The 17745-nt window shown below is 47.4% G+C and overlaps 1 protein-coding gene across 1 annotated transcript in view; it reads right to left on the bottom strand.

The window, feature by feature from the left end:
• The window catches only part of LOC311316331 (receptor-type tyrosine-protein phosphatase N2-like), a gene marked incomplete at both ends in the record, with an annotated part of 156648 nt that overhangs the window by 122760 nt on the left and 16143 nt on the right, over window positions 1–17745 (bottom strand). Inside the window, 6 exon segments of the mRNA XM_084447173.1 lie at window positions 1092–1501; window positions 3387–3535; window positions 3763–4117; window positions 4866–5010; window positions 5393–5507; window positions 10896–11009. Coding sequence (XP_084303299.1) covers window positions 1092–1501; window positions 3387–3535; window positions 3763–4117; window positions 4866–5010; window positions 5393–5507; window positions 10896–11009 — 1288 coding nt within the window.

The raw sequence follows: 17745 nt of genomic DNA, 5'->3' as shown, positions 1-17745 counted from the left end.
ACTCCCCTCTCTAGTTCCTAGTCCCTAGTTCTAGTCCCCTCAGTTCCCTCCTTTAGTCGTCTGGTTCCCTCTAGCTCCCCCCTCTAGTTTCCTGCCCAGTCCCATTCCCAGTCCCAACCTCGTTCCCTGTCCCCTTCCCTTGTGTCCTAGGTCCCTCTGTCCTTGTGTTGGTGTCTTGTTGGAATCCCTCCATGTCCTTGTCTGGGTGATTGTCTGCACCTGTGTCTCGTTGTGTCTCGTTGCTCACCTGTACGTTGTTCCTCGATTGTTCTCTTAGAGTATATATGCCCTCCTGTTTCCTTTGTTCTGTCGGCTCATTGTCTTCATTAGTGTGTTGCTCCACATTGTTCCTGTGTTTATACTTTTGCCCTTTATTTGAGAATAAACCCCCCTTTTGAACCAGCGCTGCCTGCTATCTGCATTTTGGGTCCAACCTCCATCACCCAACCTTAACAGTACTCTGGATGTACAGTAGTCCCTCTGAGACAATTCCAGTTGTGCCCGTGTGCCAAAATCAAATGTCCTTTTCCCGTTAATTTGTGCAGTAATGGTTTGTTCAAAACAGAATTACCCCAGAGTCTGGCTGGGGATATTTATCGACAGTGAGGGACGCAGAAATGCTGGAGCTTCAGGATGGAACTGCCGTAGACTACCTCAACCGCGCTGACTGGGATAGCGGAGTGGAAATTGCAGTAGAAAACGACCCTCAATCAGTCACCGTTTGAGACTTTTACATTTGCCCGCTCCTATTTCAGCGTCCTAGTGTGTATCGGCTGTGCGCTCCTCCAGCTTTAGACCGACATGTTTCTAAGAGCATGACTGCACTTTCGATAAAGCCACAATCATTTGGCCCAGCAGAATTGGGTACAAAACGACCTTGGGAAAGACTCACAAATCCTCCAGCACATGTTACTAATCCGATTTCCTGTCAACTCCTGAGAAATCGGAGGATGAGGGTAGGGCAAACCGAAGCGCAAACAAATATGGCCATACTCACTCAAGTGTTCGTTATTATGATACAGTAACTCTCACTCTACTGTACATTAGCATGTGTGACAACGATACTCAAGCGACGACGTAGCAACACTCACTCCGTGTCGGTGATGACGTAGCCGTAGTCGTCGTCGTCGGCGGCCTTCCTGCCGCGTCCGTCCGCCTTGACGTCCAGCTGCAGCTCGTCGACGCGCGCGCTCTTCTGCCGGGGTTCGTCGTACGTCGCTGGGGCAGCAGGGGGCGCCACCTCCCGCACCCAGCCGTCCACCTCCGACACCTCCTCCACGTCCGCCTCCGTCCGCGCCGCCTTCTTCTGCACCCGGGCCGCCGAGAGGGTGGTCCTGCTGCGCACGCTCTCCAGCCCCGCCCTGGGCCCTGCCCCGTCGGAGGCCACGCCCCTGGGTCCCGCCCCTTCGGAGGCCACGCCCCTGGGAGGAGGGGCCTCGGTGAAGGACGTCCTGTCCAGATATTCTAGAAGCTTCCCGAACAAAACAGCCGAGTCTGGAGCCTGAGAGAAGAGGATGTGGATGTCAGGTTCTGATTCACATTTTATTCATCAAATCTACAGTAAACTATTTTGATTGCTATTCTATTGTAATTGCTATTCTTGCACTTTGCCTTCAGCACTAGATTCTGCTCTTAGTCACTTGTTTTAGAAAGGAGATGCAGTTGTGAGTTCTGGAAAGTCGATTTGAATAAAGGTGTCTGCTAAATGACTAATGTAATGTAATATAGTACAGTTTACAATGTTATCGACAATGGATGCATTTAAAATGAAATGTCACTGCTGGCTCCTTGCTCTAAAAAAAATTATAAATTATAAATAATTACAAATGATTGGATTGTATGCTGAGTGCCAAGCAGGGAGGCATATTTATACAATATAGTCTGTGTGTGTGTGTGTGTGTGTGTGCATACAGTATAAATATATATATATAATACATAATATTCTATACAATGAACATGCTCTGTGCTGGGGGAGGTGTGCTGTGATCGTATGGTGTATGGTGGTGAGTTTAGTAATTGTACCACCAGGTAAATTGCCCACTTTTTAGTAGAATAAGGCTTTGTAGAAACTCCCCTTACTGTAGCACATGAACTAAAATGAGACCTGGTAAACAAACTATACTGTAGCTATGAATCATAGAAAGACCACATTACTATTCCTATTGGGAATGTGATGTTGTATCTTATTACATTATGTTAATTGCTAATGTTAATTACATTATGCTAATTAGGAAGCACATTACATGTTACAAGTCAAAATTGTCCTCTGGATGACAAGACGACAGAATGAGAGTTTACACAACGTCTGTGTGAGAGTTCTGCTCTCTGTCTGAGTTTTAAAACGTTTTTGCCATTTCCCTTCATTATTCAGTCTGAACACGCTCCCACTGCAGACGTTTTCAGAGATGGGCGTTGCCGAAGAGCGATTAGTTCATCCCCTAACCAATCACGTCGCACAGTTTAATTCCGTCATCGCATTCAAAAGACTGCAATTGGCCCGGTTGGAATTCCAACCGAGAAATCCCTCTGGATGAGAGCCTTTCCAGACCCTGAATCACATTTGAAAATGTGAAAATTCAGATTCAGGGGCTGGAGCCAGGCTATCTACCCTTGCCTTTTCAGGTATCATCAAAAGCCTAAAAGCCTTTTGAAAAAACGACAATAGCGCCCGGATAATATAAGTTCTAGCCTACACAGAGAATAATACCCCCTCTTATAATGCCACTGTTCGGTTTGACATTTACACTCTCTTTCAAAACGCTTCGTTCGTCACTGTATCCACATTCTCCTACCGTGTCCTTAGCGACCGGGCCTGCGTCATCCTCTGTTCGCCGGCCTGTGGGAAAGGAAGCCAGAATGACTCTGTTTACCGACAGGAAGATGAAGAGGAATCATAAATGGCCACGATGCACACTCAACTCTGTGCGTCTAAAACAACCAGATGCTCGACTACTCTCTCTGCCGCCTTCAAGAACGTTCGAGGGGCTTTCAAAGACATTTTCAGGGGATGCTTTTTTATGCGTGTGCCATTTTATGACTGATGATAATCGCTATGTAACACTACTCGAGTAAAATAAAACCTATCAACATGGGTTAAAGGTGACATTGCGGGTTGAAGGGTCAGGTAAGGAGGGAACTTAAGCCGGACTTAAACCTCGAGGACTTGGCCAATAAGCAGAAGAGACTACAGGCAGCTGGTTGAAATCCTCCGCTCTACCTTGGAGCGCCGCCCACTTGGCCGGAGTGCTCTCCCGAGTCGTCTCCGTGGCAGACGGAGACGCGCCCTCCTCTCCTTCCTGCTGCTCTTCGTCCCTAGGCCCTTCCCCCTCCTCCTCCTTCTCCTCCTCCTCTTCCTCCTCCTCCAAGGCTCTCGGGCCGGGCCTGGCCTGCTTCTGGGCCCGGCCCTGGTCCCGGTCCACCACCTGGAGGGCGTCGGCGATCAGGCCGGCGAGCTGGTCCACGTCCTGGGAGGTGAGGTGGTCCACGTCCACGTTGTGACGGCCCACGTTCTTCAGGACGTTCTGGATGAATCTCTCTGTGGGGGGGGGGGGGGTCAGAGGGGGGGAGGGGGGGGGAGGAGGAGGAACGAGTGGAAAATAGGAGGTTGAGAAAGCGAGTGAAAGAAGGAGAGAGAAGGTAAACGTTACAAACACACATTTACGGCGTTTCGGTGTCGTCATCGCTGCACGCATTCTCATGTAGAAGAATAGCATGAAGAAGTCCAGTCTGCCTTTTTCAACAGGCAGCTGGCAGGGCACCCACCATCCACGGGGCTGAGCGGGTCCTTGGCTGGCGGAGCTCGGCTGCCCCCGGCCGTGAGCGCCAGCCGGTCCGCTTTGGAGCTCTCCTTGGGTCCGGCGCCGCCGTCCAACCCGTTACCGTAGTAGGGGCGGAGCCGAGGAGTGGGCGCGGCGGCGGCGCCCGCCGACAGCCGCGCGGACAGATAGCGCCTCAGGCCGGCCAGGAGGAGCTCGCCGTCCCGGTCCTTGGCGGCGAGGGGTCTCTCCTGGTAGGGCGGTTGGAAGGACAAGGAGACGGGGGACACGTCGGGGGACGCTGGCTTTTGACCCTGGGACTTGGAGCGGTAGTAGTCGGGGGGAACGGCGGATTGGAAGCCCTGGAAGAAAACGCCGCACGTTAAAAACCGTCACACGGGCGGATCTTCATGTTTCTAACTCATGAATAGTTCAAACACCAAATGACAACGTTAGTGATTATATAGTGAACAGTAAAGTAAACATATCATAAACCACACAATAGAGATGCAACTTTCTAAACGGGTTCTACTGTACCGCAGTGTGAAAAATGGCCCCGTACGTTACACAATCCATAATTCAAACCATAAATCATCCACACTTCAAGTCTGATGCCGAGGGGGCCCCCCTTCCATCCACCCTGTCTTTGATATATTAAATGACGTGACACTCCGCCCTCCATCCCCCACAAAGCCACGCTCCCAGCTGGAGACGGGACCCTCTCATTGAGACGCGCCGCGTATGGCTTCCCCCCCTGACGGACATGACAGAGAGCCAATCGCGCGGGGGTTATTAATTAGGGAGGCGAACTCCTGAACCCCGGCTGGTATTATCTCTGGCATAATGATCCGGCGTCAGGAAACAATCACTCTTCAACGGTCAAAACGTCAGCTATTCATACACTGCTATAGATGATAATATGGGCCCCCGCTGCATGACTAGTGTGTGTGTGTGTGTGTGTGTGTGTGTGTGTGTGGGCGTGTGTGTGTGTGCGTGCGTGTGTGTAATAAATGACTCGGCTGCTTATCCCCAGCTAACATGGGGCCTTAGATGGCGGCCCCGGGGGTGGGGGGGTGGACTGGAGTGATGGTTACCGTAGGGGGCCCTCACCTTGCTGGGGGCCTTGGCGCCGGCCGACGAGGAGGCCTGGGGGAGGAGTCCCAGGCGCTGCAGGTACATCTGGAGGCCCCTGCTCAGCTCCGCCTCCGCGGGCTTGATCCTGCGGTCCCCAGGGTCCGCGGCCTGGGGGGCCGGCCTGAGGGCCGGGGAGAGAGAGTGCGTTTTGAGTGTCCGAAGCAATATCATAACAGATATCAGGGACTTTAAACGCTTCCCAGAAGCCTGCCTGAGCGTCTCGTTGAAAGAGGTCAAGGAAAAGTTTTTACAGTTCTTTTTTTTTTACAGTTTTACAGGCTCAAATGGGTGAAGAGTTTTTTTTTGCTTCCCTCTGGAAAATTAGGGGTAGGATCAGTATGTACACCCCCCGTTTTTTTTCTCTGTAAAGCGCATTGCGTTGCGTATGCGCTATATAAATAACGTTTGATTTGATTTGGTGTACGAGGGCGCTACAGCTAAAGGCCGACCCTAAAGCCTGAAAAGTCTAAGTCTAAAGGTGAAGTTTAAAGGCGGATTCTAACCTTAGCTTGCTGCCGTAGACGGGCCCTGCGTCCCCCCAGGGGTAGGGCGTCCTCCTCAGCTTGGACAGCTCCTTGGACAGAATCTTCTGGGTGGCGTCGTCCTCCCAGGTGAGCCCTGCAGACGAGCGGGAGGCAGCAGGCCGTTAACTCCGGCTGCTTCCGTCCAACAGGTGTTTGTATACAAAGCGTCAAATCCATCAACCCCGACTTACAATCGGGTTGAGATAATAGGAGTCCTGCGAGGCCATCCTCTGAATCCCATCTGTTTCACACCGGTCTGTTTAATTAGATAGATTCCCCCATGCTAAATGTCGACAGGGTCGGCTAGTGCAACGGCTCATTAGTTTCTATATAACCAAAGCCGCTCTCTCTCTCTGCGCCATTTTATGAGCTCAGCGGCTACAGTTTCCACAGTCCTTTATAAAGGCTTAAATAACAGTGATGTCCCTCATCAGTGTGTGAAGTTTCCCTAGTCTTTCAGTAGTTTGACTGGCTTGACTGCGACTCTGATCTCTGTGCAGAAAATATTTAATATTTAAAGGGATTTACTAAAAATAAATATCTTGTTTTCCTCCAATCCGCTGTGCATGTGATGTAAATGGATGCTCATTAGTTGGCTAGTCTGGATGGCTAGACTCAAAGGATGTAGGTTTGGGGGATAAGCGCTCGTTCATTACTGCCCAATCAGTGACGCGGACTACGTGAAACAACAACCTGGCAACCGCTCCACCGAAGACGTGAAACAACAACCTGGCAACCGCTCCACCGAAGACGGAAATACAACGTTTTGTTCCACCCATCCCCAAATGGTAATGAGACCTTTCTCATAAACGAAGTGTGGAGATAGGTCTGGCTATGAGAGACTTGTAGATGAATAATAATAATCTAGTAATTTTGTATAATCAAATCATAACTTGATCGATGCAGCTGTATGTATCATCCAATGATACATTTACTTTCTTGGTGGTTATACTGTATTGTACATATATACTCGACCCCAAAATCAGATTTGAAAACATTGGCCTAAATGCATCGCTATTACAAGCAGCGCTAGACTGGAGAGTGTCCGGTCCTCCCTCTCACCGGAGCGACCTAGATCCTGTTCTCTACGCATCATCACGTTAGGACACCTTTAGGGAGCTACGCGCGCGTTCTCCTCACACCGTGTCCTAATGGTGCGTTCGTTTGTGGTCGGAGGTGGCAAGTCGCAAGTGGCAAAATACCTACCTCCGACCTGTGTGCATTCGAGCTATATACCATTATATCACAGTTACCTAGTTATATCTATATACCATTATATCACAGTTACCTAGTTATATCTATATACCATTATATCACAGTTACCTAGTTATATCTATATACCATTATATCACAGTTACCTAGTTATATATATATACCATTATATCACAGTTACCTAGTTATATATATATACCATTATATCACAGTTACCTAGTTATATCTATATACCATTATATCACAGTTACCTAGTTATATCTAGTGCATTCGAGCAACTGGGGGCTGAGAAACATATCCGAATTTACGACGAGGAAGTGCGAGTTCATGAGGTGTTTTATTTAATCATTCCTAGTAGCAAGTCGCAAATTGCCACCTCCCAGTTATAAACGAACGCACCATAACTACACGCGACGCGAGCGAGCGTCAGCGACAAAATGCGTTCCATTGCTTTGTTTTCTATTGTTATGTCCTAACTGGACGCGAGCGACGTTTCAACTGCCGCTTTGACGCTCGCCCTGTTCCTATTTTCCTCCTGTCGCGCGCCTTGACAGGCGTTCGTTCTTTAACTGTCTTCAGTGGGGAATATAGACAAATGACGTAACAGAACAGGACATTTAACGGTTTCAGTTAGGACAGCAAGCATGCGATGTGGCGTTCTGTTGCTCGCGTCGCAAGCAGTTATGGTGCGTTCGTTTATAACTGGGAGGTGGCAAATTGCGACTTGCTACTAGGAATGATTAAATAAAACACCTCATGAACTCGCACTTCCTCGTCGCAAATTCGGATATGTTTCTCAGCCCCTGCTCGAATGCACTAGATATAACTAGGTAACTGTGATATAATGGTATATAGATATAACTAGGTAACTGTGATATAATGGTATATAGATATAACTAGGTAACTGTGATATAATGGTATATAGATATAACTAGGTAACTGTGATATAATGGTATATAGATATAACTAGGTAACTGTGATATAATGGTATATAGATATAACTAGGTAACTGTGAATGGTATATAGATATAACTAGGTAACTGTGATATAATGGTATATAGCTCGAATGCACACAGGTCGGAGGTAGATATTTTGCCACTTGCGACTTGCCACCTCCGACCACAAACGAACGCACCATTAGGACACGGTGTCAGTCTCGCCCGGACCGGGGCTTCCTCCGCTGGCAGACTGACCGCACCGCGTCTCGCCAGCGACAGATGGAGCGGCGGAACGAAAATGTGACGCAAAATATGGCCGTGCGACGCAACACGTAAGCAGAGGAAGGACCCGTGAAGGAAACGAACATCGCTAGACTTTAATATCACCAGGGATATGGTACCAGCTACGTTATCCTCTATAGGAGGTAGAAGGTACAGTTAGGGAATTCAGTGTATCATGCTAGTATTATAATAACATATATAATGATAACATTCATCCTATGTTCATTTACTCAAAAAAACTGACCGTAATAACATATTTTTCTCTTTCAGACAATTCTGTATATAGGCCTAATATATTTTCATAAGAAAGACACAATGTAACAATATAGTTGAAGTATCAGGACGATCTCCCAGGGAACAGAAGCTTGGATGGAATTGGAAAACGTGTACTGTAATATTATTGGCCACACTAATCTAATATTCCTCCTCCTCTAAACAGTATAGGTATGCTAATAGCACTGCTGCCAGATGACTGTGTCAACTCCACGCTGCTCTCTCTGTGGTGCATGCTGGGACGCTATTCAGGAGAACACAGAAGGTAGAGGTTGGGGGTTCTGGCTCTGAGCCAATCAGAATCCACCGATGGGGAAAAACACAGCGGCCACTCGCGTCTGCTGCTCCTGCTTGTGGCTCCGGGGTGGAAGATGCAAACCTACAGGTGCCAGGTTTTAGGATCAGCTTTGTCCTCCAAACTCGTATCTTAGCGATTATAGGAATAAACGTGAAACTGATCCAAGGTCAGGAGGACAACGGACCGACCCCAAGACCGTCGTCTGACTGCCTCCTCACTCTGCTGACCTCGATAAAGGGACAGTTCAAAATATTATGCAACATATTGCTTATTTTTCTACCCCTGGTCATACGGACTCATCCAGACATTTCTGTGAACATGAGTGCCTATAACATCACACACACACACACACACACACACACACACACACACACACACACACACACACACACACACAGCAGCACGAACCAGTACCAGGGAAGCAATCAGCCTTGGCCAGTTTTCGCCATCAGGCGGCCATAAAATAGCTCAATGATGGCTTTAATGGCCGCCATGATGGCCTGAAACATGCGAGTTAGTAGAGCAGCAGACGGTGTGTGACACTGGCGGGTTGATTAACTGTGGAACCCCCGCCAGGTTATTCACACACAGCCTTTTAGAACAGCGGAGGCCAAACGCTGGTCAGGAACTGAGCCCAGGAGGCGGCCGCTCTGCTGGGAGGCCAGGAATAAAGGGACAGTTCGCTCCGAAATGATTAAAAAAAACTGGGCCAAATGCGGTTCAGAAGGGGGTATAATAATGTCAAATCTGTCATGGTCCATTTTATTGCTTGTGGAGATATGCTGTATGCTTCTCAAACCTCATTAGGGATGACAAAATATGCAAGACGCCATAAACTTCTTTCCCATTCATACAGCAATATACAGAGATTTACCTCACCTTTGAAGAAATCTTGCAAATTCGGATTTTTGAGCGGGCTATACCTTTAAAGAAGTTAACTTCTTCCTTAAAAAAAACTTTCCTGTATATATCACCATAGACAAAGTAGCTACACATACTTTCAGGCTCAAAGTCTCAGTATGCTGTTAGATCTGCGGGATGTGTGTGTGTGTGTGTGTGTGTGTGTGTGTCTGTGTGCGCGTGTGTGTGTGTTTCGTACTTGAAAAACAAGAAGCAGGTATCTTTGAAAGTGCGGGGGTGTATTTCAGGGTCAGAATGGAGGAGGATGTTTGAATATTCGGAGCCCATTAGGTCTGTGTGGGCCGCCTTCCAACGTGTTGTTTTTGAGCGGAGGGGGTTTGAAATGCAGATGCTCTTTTCAGTTTTGTCCCCCTAATGGTTTTTCAGACAGCCAGGGGTAAATATCTCATTAGCATAATTCATTTCACCGAGAGGGCTTGATAAATGCTTTGAGATTCATCAGCGCTCTATGGAATCTCAATATTATTCCGCTCGCCTGTAGAGTGGGGATCTGTTGAAGTCTGTATGTGTCCTTGGCTATAAACATACATTCTTAACTATCAAGCAAGAGATTTGGCACCATATACACTACAGTAAGCCTATGTATACTTGTCTTTAAAGTATGTAAAATAGGTTTTAACTGCAACAGTCATGGTTTGCATGTTTCTATCATTGTGTGTGATTGGGAATAATGTTCAAACTTTCTATCCATATAAAGATGTATACATGTAGATATATAGGCTACATGGGACTCTGGCTACATAAACATTACTCTCATTTAGGTAAAAGCTGGAATTCATTATTGCATAATGGTGTATTTCTGCACTGCTCTTTTAAAAGTGCCCTAAATCAAACCACTGTATTATGGCATCGTGTTACAGTGTGCGCACCTCTAAGAGCACTGTGCTCTTCAAGATCAATAGAAATCCCAGCCTGAGCGTGTGTAACCCGGTGCTGTAACAACTGTGTTATACGCAGGTACATGTCGCCCTCTGGTGGCTCCTCAGGTTTACTGCAGCATGACAAGCTGCTACTGAAAGATCTGTGGTCCTCATTCCGAGGGGGTCACCTGTTGCCAAGCACTTCATTTGACTAAATACTATAATGATGATTATTTAAAACTTGTAATATATATATATACTTTTTTTTTTTACACAAATATACAGTAGCCTACATTAGTCAATTATTATTTTTGCTTTTTGCAGTTTTTGCTGCAAGGCTGAGGAGTCAGAACCCGAGCATGAATAAATCTTGGCTCTTTAAAAATCTACCCAAAAGCAGTTAAGAAGAACAGAGCTGTGAAATGCACTCACTGGTACGCCAACACAGAAGCAGAAGACACATACTTTTTATGTTTTACATTTTATCGGAAAAAGTTTAGAAGCAAGCTCCCCGGTTACGCCAATCCCCTCTGACAACAAGCGCAGTTTATAGCAGATACATAACGATTACGAATCATTGACATTTGAGGCCCCGGACGTGGGCTGGAGACCGGGTGCTCGGAGTGTGAGTCACGCGGGTTAGCTAACGCATGCGTCGTTACCGTGGGCGTACGGGACACGGCGGTCAGAAAGCCTACCTCTGTCAGACAGTTTGCGCAGGAGACTCCTGAAGCGTTGCACCACAGACGGAGAGACCTCGTACCTGAAGGCCTCCGTCACCGGGACCGACTGGCACCTCCCAAACATGGCGTCTGGTGGGAACATGGGTAAACATATATACAGTAGTTATATTATTATATATATTACATTATTATACCGACTGGCACCTCCCAAACATGGCGTCTGGTGGGAACATGGGCAAACATATATACATTATTGGGGCGGCTGTAGCTCAGTTGGTAGAGCGGGTCGTTCAATGATCGAAGGGTCAGTGGTTCGAATCCCAGCTCCGACTGTCCACATGTCGAAGTGTCCTTGAGCAAGACACCTAACCCCAAATTGCCCCCAATGAGCAGGTTAGCACCTTGCATGGCAGCTACCGCCATTGGTGTGTGAATGTGTGTGTGAATGGGTGAATGAGAGGCCACTGTAAAGCGCTTTGAGTGCCGCTAAGGTGGAAAAGCGCTATATAAGTGCAGTCCATTTACCATTTACCATATATAACATTATTATACCGTCTGGCACCTCCCTAACATGGCATCTGCTGGGAACATGGGCAAACATATATACATTATTACAGTAGTTATATTATTATACAGTACAGTATATACAGGTATTACATTATCATAGGCTACTGTCTGGCACCTGCCAAACGTGGCATCCGGTGGGAACATGGAAACATACATACGTTATTACACGGCATATAGCCTAGTTGATAACACACTGTGCTTTACAGTAGCTTTATTATTTATTCATATGTGGGACAGGCGAGTATAGAAGGAATGTGAGAGGAGTGATATTTCAAAGGAAGGAGATGGAAGTGAAAGAGATCTTCTTCTTCTTCTTCGTCGTCGTGGGGGTGAGGTGTTGGGTCCTGTCCTCCTCAGGCTCGGGGGCGAGGGGCTCTCCTTTTAGAGTTGTGGTCTCTCCTCCTCAGGCTCGGGGGCGAGGGGCTCTCCTTTTAGAGATCAACTAACAAGGAAATATATTTGACGACCTCAACACTCTCAGTCTCCACTAGTCTAACCCTTAACCTTAATCTAGTGCTGCGTATCATATCAGCATCGCAAGGATCCGAGGATGTTTATTTGTCTTATGTACAAGATATACAGTAAGTACACCATGTACGATTACGTAATGCTTTCAGTCGCTATTCCATTAATTCTCTTAATAAATTATTCAAAACCCCTCACACATTTACCACAAAGTAAGATCTAATATTCCTTCCTCGGTGTTCACCGTGCCCTACTAGGGATTTAGAGGTTCTTCGGGGAGCTATAGTACATCTGATACTTTCTGACAGGATGCTATCAGCCCGGCGATCAGCGCTCAGTCTTCAGTAAGGGAGCCGCTATCTGCAGAGGCTCGTCACGCCGTATCTGGCCATCAGCGGGCGGAGGCTCTCAGCCGCCCCGCGTCCAACGCGCTCCAGGGCTTCATAATTCACCCGCTATCCGGAGGGGAGTTTTTCTGTAGCTGAGGCACGCTGCAGAGGACAGCAGTACCTACGGGAGAGAGAGGCGCTTACAGAATCACGTTATTAAGTTGGTGTCTGGGAGATTCTGAGGGAATATTCATCACTTGAACAACTAGATTGATTTTTTTTTTTTTATAAAAAAGGGTGCGGTGTCGCCTCTCACTCACTTGTGTTGTGTCACTATGTGGCCAATAAAGACCCTCAAGGTCCCCATTACGGATTATACAGTATATTATTATACAAACAGGACTTGCTAGATGTCTTTGGTAATCAGGCAGCAGTAGGTGATCAAGATTAGGCCTCAGGCTACCAGCAATTGTTCTGAAAGAATATTGGATTATTCCATTTCAATCAAAATGTCCCTTGTAACCATACAAACACCCAAAGCCTGGCTTCCACACTTGAATCGCACGCACACTTCATTTTCAAAATGCGATTCAGGGTCTGGAAAGGCGGTCATCCAGGGTGATTTCTCAGTTGGAATTCCAACCAGGCCAATCAGCGTCCTTCGAATGCGATGACAGAATTAAACAGCGCAGCGCGATTGGTTAAGGGACGAGCTAATCGCTGAGGACTCCTTCGGCAACGCCCGTCTGGGAAAACGACTGCAACGGGCGCCTGTCCAGACCGAATAATGAATAATGAAGTGAAACAAAATGGCCGCTCAGTCTGAGTGTCAAGCTAAATGTCCCAGGAAAGTGCCACCATTCCAAAATGTCTACCTCGGGCTAGTTTTGAGGACTGTAAAAGATGAAAGAATCCATCAACATTTACCTGTACGTCCTGAGCGTCAGTTACATAAAAGTGTATCTCCATGGCTACAGCTGGGCTATTTATAGACCGCGAGCCCCGTGTAAACATCCCGGTCAGGCTGCAGGCTGTGTCCAGCGGACAGCTGACGATGACCCCGGCGCTGTGTGTCGTAATTATAATCTGTCTCTCTGATCACATCCAGGAAATGCTCTCTGTCTACAGTATTACCTCCGTGTGGCTCAATGCATCAACTCCCCCATCCTGGAAAACAGCCCAACAGCTGTCCGTTCACAGGGGAGGTACAGTACGGACAGATGAATAAGGAATAATGGAGTATAATGAAAAGCAGACACAATACTTAAACACATTCTCTATGTATCGATCTATCCATCTATCTCTCTCTCTCTCACACACACACACATACCCACACGCACAGGCACACACACCGCGACCACACACCCGAAACATCACACAACCTTGAAGGGGAGGGACATTATTCCATAAAAATAACAACAACAGGTCCAATAACGCCGAGCGGAGGTAAACTCTCCCACGCGGTCCAGTGTGTCGGCCAGCCTTCCTATCGGCCTCCCCTTCCTAACACCGACCCCGTATCTCTCCAGAGCCACGCTGTCCCGCAACGTTTGAATCATGACTGGTAATTACGTTCGCGCATATCTGAGTCTCTGTCGTTTATCTTGGCCGCCGGCACCCGAGGCAGCGATTCATAGCGGCGCGCCGACCTCCGCGTGATTCATGACCACGGATTACGTTAAATGAGGATTTAAGGGAGGCCATTTTCCTCGGGAGCGGGGTGCGTTCAGATTGAGACGCTTGGTTAGAGTCGGGCCGTGCTTGGATGGACATGGCCCGGTGGTCGAGGCGTCTGCCCAGTCCTGTGAGGTTCGCTGTTGTAGCGCGGTGCTTCCCAGGCGCTAGAATGATGCTATTAGTACGTGATCCGCGTGAGACCATCCTGACCGCGAGCTCACGTTCTGTTTCTGGAAACTCTCCATAGAGATCCGTTTGTGCCAGATCGGAAAACGATCTCGCCAATCGGCGTTCAGCGGATGAAGTAAGACAGTTCATCCAGTCAACAGCCAAGTATTTTGGAAAGTGCCCGCCCTTTTCCGAACGGTTTCCAACGGAGAGTTCCCAGATGGCGATGCGAAGCAAACCATCTGGCGTGTCGGGTTAGTTTACTGTACACGGGCCTGTCAGTCCTTCTTGACCGTCCAGATAGGCAAATCAAATCAAACTTTATTTGTATAGCACATTTCATACACAGAGGCAACACAATGGCAATGTAGGCAACTCTACATGGAGTTCCTACAGGCCTGGAGGCGTCTACGTGTTTCGCAACCCAGTTTAGCGATAGCACCATTGAGTTTAGGGTCAAGGAAGACCCTAACCCCTAACCTTAACCCTAACCCTAATCCTACCCATAACCCTACACCTGACCCTCACCCTCACCCTAACCTTAATCCTAAACTCTATGGTGTTCTTGCGAAAAGTAATCTCGCGGCCTGGAGTGCAGTTAAAAAAAGAAGAGAAAAGAAAGAGGAGAAAGAGTAAGGCATGTAGCTTCTGGTCGGTGCCTGGACTCCAGATGGACGTTTCTGGTTAGAGATCTGCCCACCGGTCCGTTGATGACTCAGGGAAAAGCAAACCCTTGTCGGCCCAGCGGTTTGACCTCGGCCGTAAAAAACGCTGAGAGCTCATCATCACAAATCACATCGCAGATAGCTGCCTCTCCGCCGCGAGGCGCTCGCCGGACCGCGGGAAACCGCTACGTACCGGCACGCTCGGCGGCGAGCGGTGGAGCACGCCGCCCGTGAATTATCCCGGAGCTAATAAGATACCGAGGGAGTGCCCGGGCGGCCATGGTGCTTTCGTAGGAGAACTTCCCTATCCCCCCTCAGCCTGGCTCGACCTGCTGGGGCCAGCCAGGCCAGAGCAATCGATCTTCCTCCTGAGCGGTGCCCGGGAGAGGGGGAGGGCGAGGGTTCAGGTTGGGGGCGATCTGTTACAGTAAGAGGTCTTGATCCGCTTTGACAGGCTTCAGACTGGAGATGGTGTCTCCTCTCTCACTACAGGCCCAGAGCGCCACGTACACAACACAACAACACAACACAGCACAACAACACAACACAATACAACAACACAACACAATACAACAACACAATACAACAACATACACAACACCACACAACAACACAGCACAGCACGCCATACACAACACCACACAACAACACAACACAATACAACAACATACACAACACCACACAACAACACAACACAGCACAACAACACAACACAATACAACAACATACACAACACCACACAACAACACACCACAGCACAACAACACAACACAATACAACAACATACACAACACCACACAACAACACAGCACGCCATACACAACATAACACAGTACAAAACGCCATACACAACACAAGACAACATGCCATACACAACACAATAAAAGACACCATACACAACACAGCACAATATTGCACTCTACACACAACGCAACACAATACAGAACACCACACACAACACAAGATAATACAGCCCGTCACACACAACACAACACAATACACAACACAACAGAATAACAACATTTCTAGGAGACTAACATTCTCAACCTGAAAATATGGGGTTGCAATACACATTCATTTACCAGAAAAATATTACAATTTTTAAACTAAAAGCCTACTAACAAATCATTTTGATGAGCTCTTTGATGAGATCTTTGAAAACACATTTTATTTCATGACCAGGCTTAATGTTGGAGGTCAGTGACCCAACCTAATGAAAATGGCGCACGGTAACCAAGGATTATGATTTCAGCATGGCTTTCTTTTGTAAAGAAGCAAAGCCAACTGTCTTTTAAAGGAGTCGTTTGGTTTAGCATTATAAGCCCTGTTATAAGGTTATTTACCATCATATACGATGCATATGCACATTCTGACAGACTGACTCTAGAGATATTAGTGCTCATTTCAAACCTTTATTTATACTCGTAAACCACCAAGGTTTCCCTCATTTACAGTGTTGACGAGCTCACACAAATACATAAATAACAAAAGAACAGATACAATACACAATAATAATAATAATAATAATAATCATGTCAAAGCTAAGTAGTAAACAATGGATCTCTATGGGCATAATATGCCCAGATAATCACACATACGCCCATAGAGATCCATTGTGTACTTAACTGAGCAATGAGCACTCATATCTCTAGAGTACACAGTCTGTCAGAATGTGCATATAGACCGATGTATATGATTGTAAATAACCTTATAACAGGACTCATGATGCTAAATACCAAACAACTCCTTTAATTCAACTGGCACAAGCGTGGCTGTATTTAGTTTAATTGGACAAACAAGAATATGTGTTATTTACAGACTAGTACACTCATGCTGTGAGGAGTCGCGGTGGGAGGTCTGTACGTGACATTTCTGATCAGGCGTTAGCCGGCTAGCCGCCCAAAAGGACCCTGCTCTTCTCCTCGCCGTCGCCATGGTGATTTTTGTTGAGTGTCTCGCTCCCTTTCAGCCAGCCAATCGGCGCGCGGGAGCTTGAACACAGCATTCGCTTGTGTCCGTGGTCTAACTGAGTGGGTGGGGGTGGGTGTGGTCTAACTGAGTGGGTGGGTGTGGTCTAACTGAGTGGGTGGGGGTGGGTGTGGTCTAACTGAGTGGGTGGGGGTGGGTGTGGTCTAACTGAGTGGGTGGGGTTGTGGGTGTGGTCTAACTGAGTGGGTGGGGGTGGGTGTGGTCTAACTGAGTGGGTGGGGGTGGGTGTGGTCTAACTGAGTGGGTGGGGGTGGGTGTGGTCTAACTGAGTGGGTGGGGGTGTGGGTGTGGTCTAACTGAGTGGGTGGGGGTGTGGGTGTGGTCTAACTGAGTGTGTGGGGGTGATGTGAGCACCGCTGACACACGGACCCGTGATCTAGAGTTTAAATCATTCACTATTAAATCTGTCTATCTACAGTATATATCTATCTATCTATCTATCTATCTGTCTGTCTGTCTGTCTATCTATCTATCTGTCTGTCTGTCTGTCTATCTATCTATCTGTCTGTCTGTCTGTCTGTCTGTCTGTCTGTCTGTCTGTCTGTCTATCTATCTAGCTATCTATTTATCTATCTATCTATCTATCTATCTATCTATCTATCTATCTATCTATCCATCCATCCAATCCATCCATCCATCCATCCATCCATCCATCCATCCATCCATCCATCCATCCATCCATCCATCCATCCATCTAACCAAGGTAATATCCTGGTAAATAAGTAACTGGAGGGACTCTGTCTTTTCCTTTGATTCAAAAAACAAAAGCAGCACCTTGCTGACTGAATACTGGCAATATTACCAGGATTTTCCTTCTAGCCTGACACTACAGACTGAGATGCCATTTTGTTTCACTTCATTATTCAGTCTGAACAGGCTCCCGTTGCAGCTGTTTTCCAAGATGGGCGTTGCCGAAGAGGGAGTCCTCAGCGATTAGTTCATCACCCTAACCAATCACAGCACGCCCCCCCCCCCCAAAAAAAAAGAACACAGGATGCTGATTGG

Source organism: Borostomias antarcticus, assembly GCF_949987555.1.
Source record: "Borostomias antarcticus genome assembly, chromosome: 12".
NCBI classification, from domain to species: Eukaryota; Metazoa; Chordata; class Actinopteri; order Stomiiformes; family Stomiidae; genus Borostomias; species Borostomias antarcticus.
The sequence above is the reverse complement of the archived record's forward strand: the minus strand, read 5'-3'. Positions and strand labels throughout refer to the sequence as shown.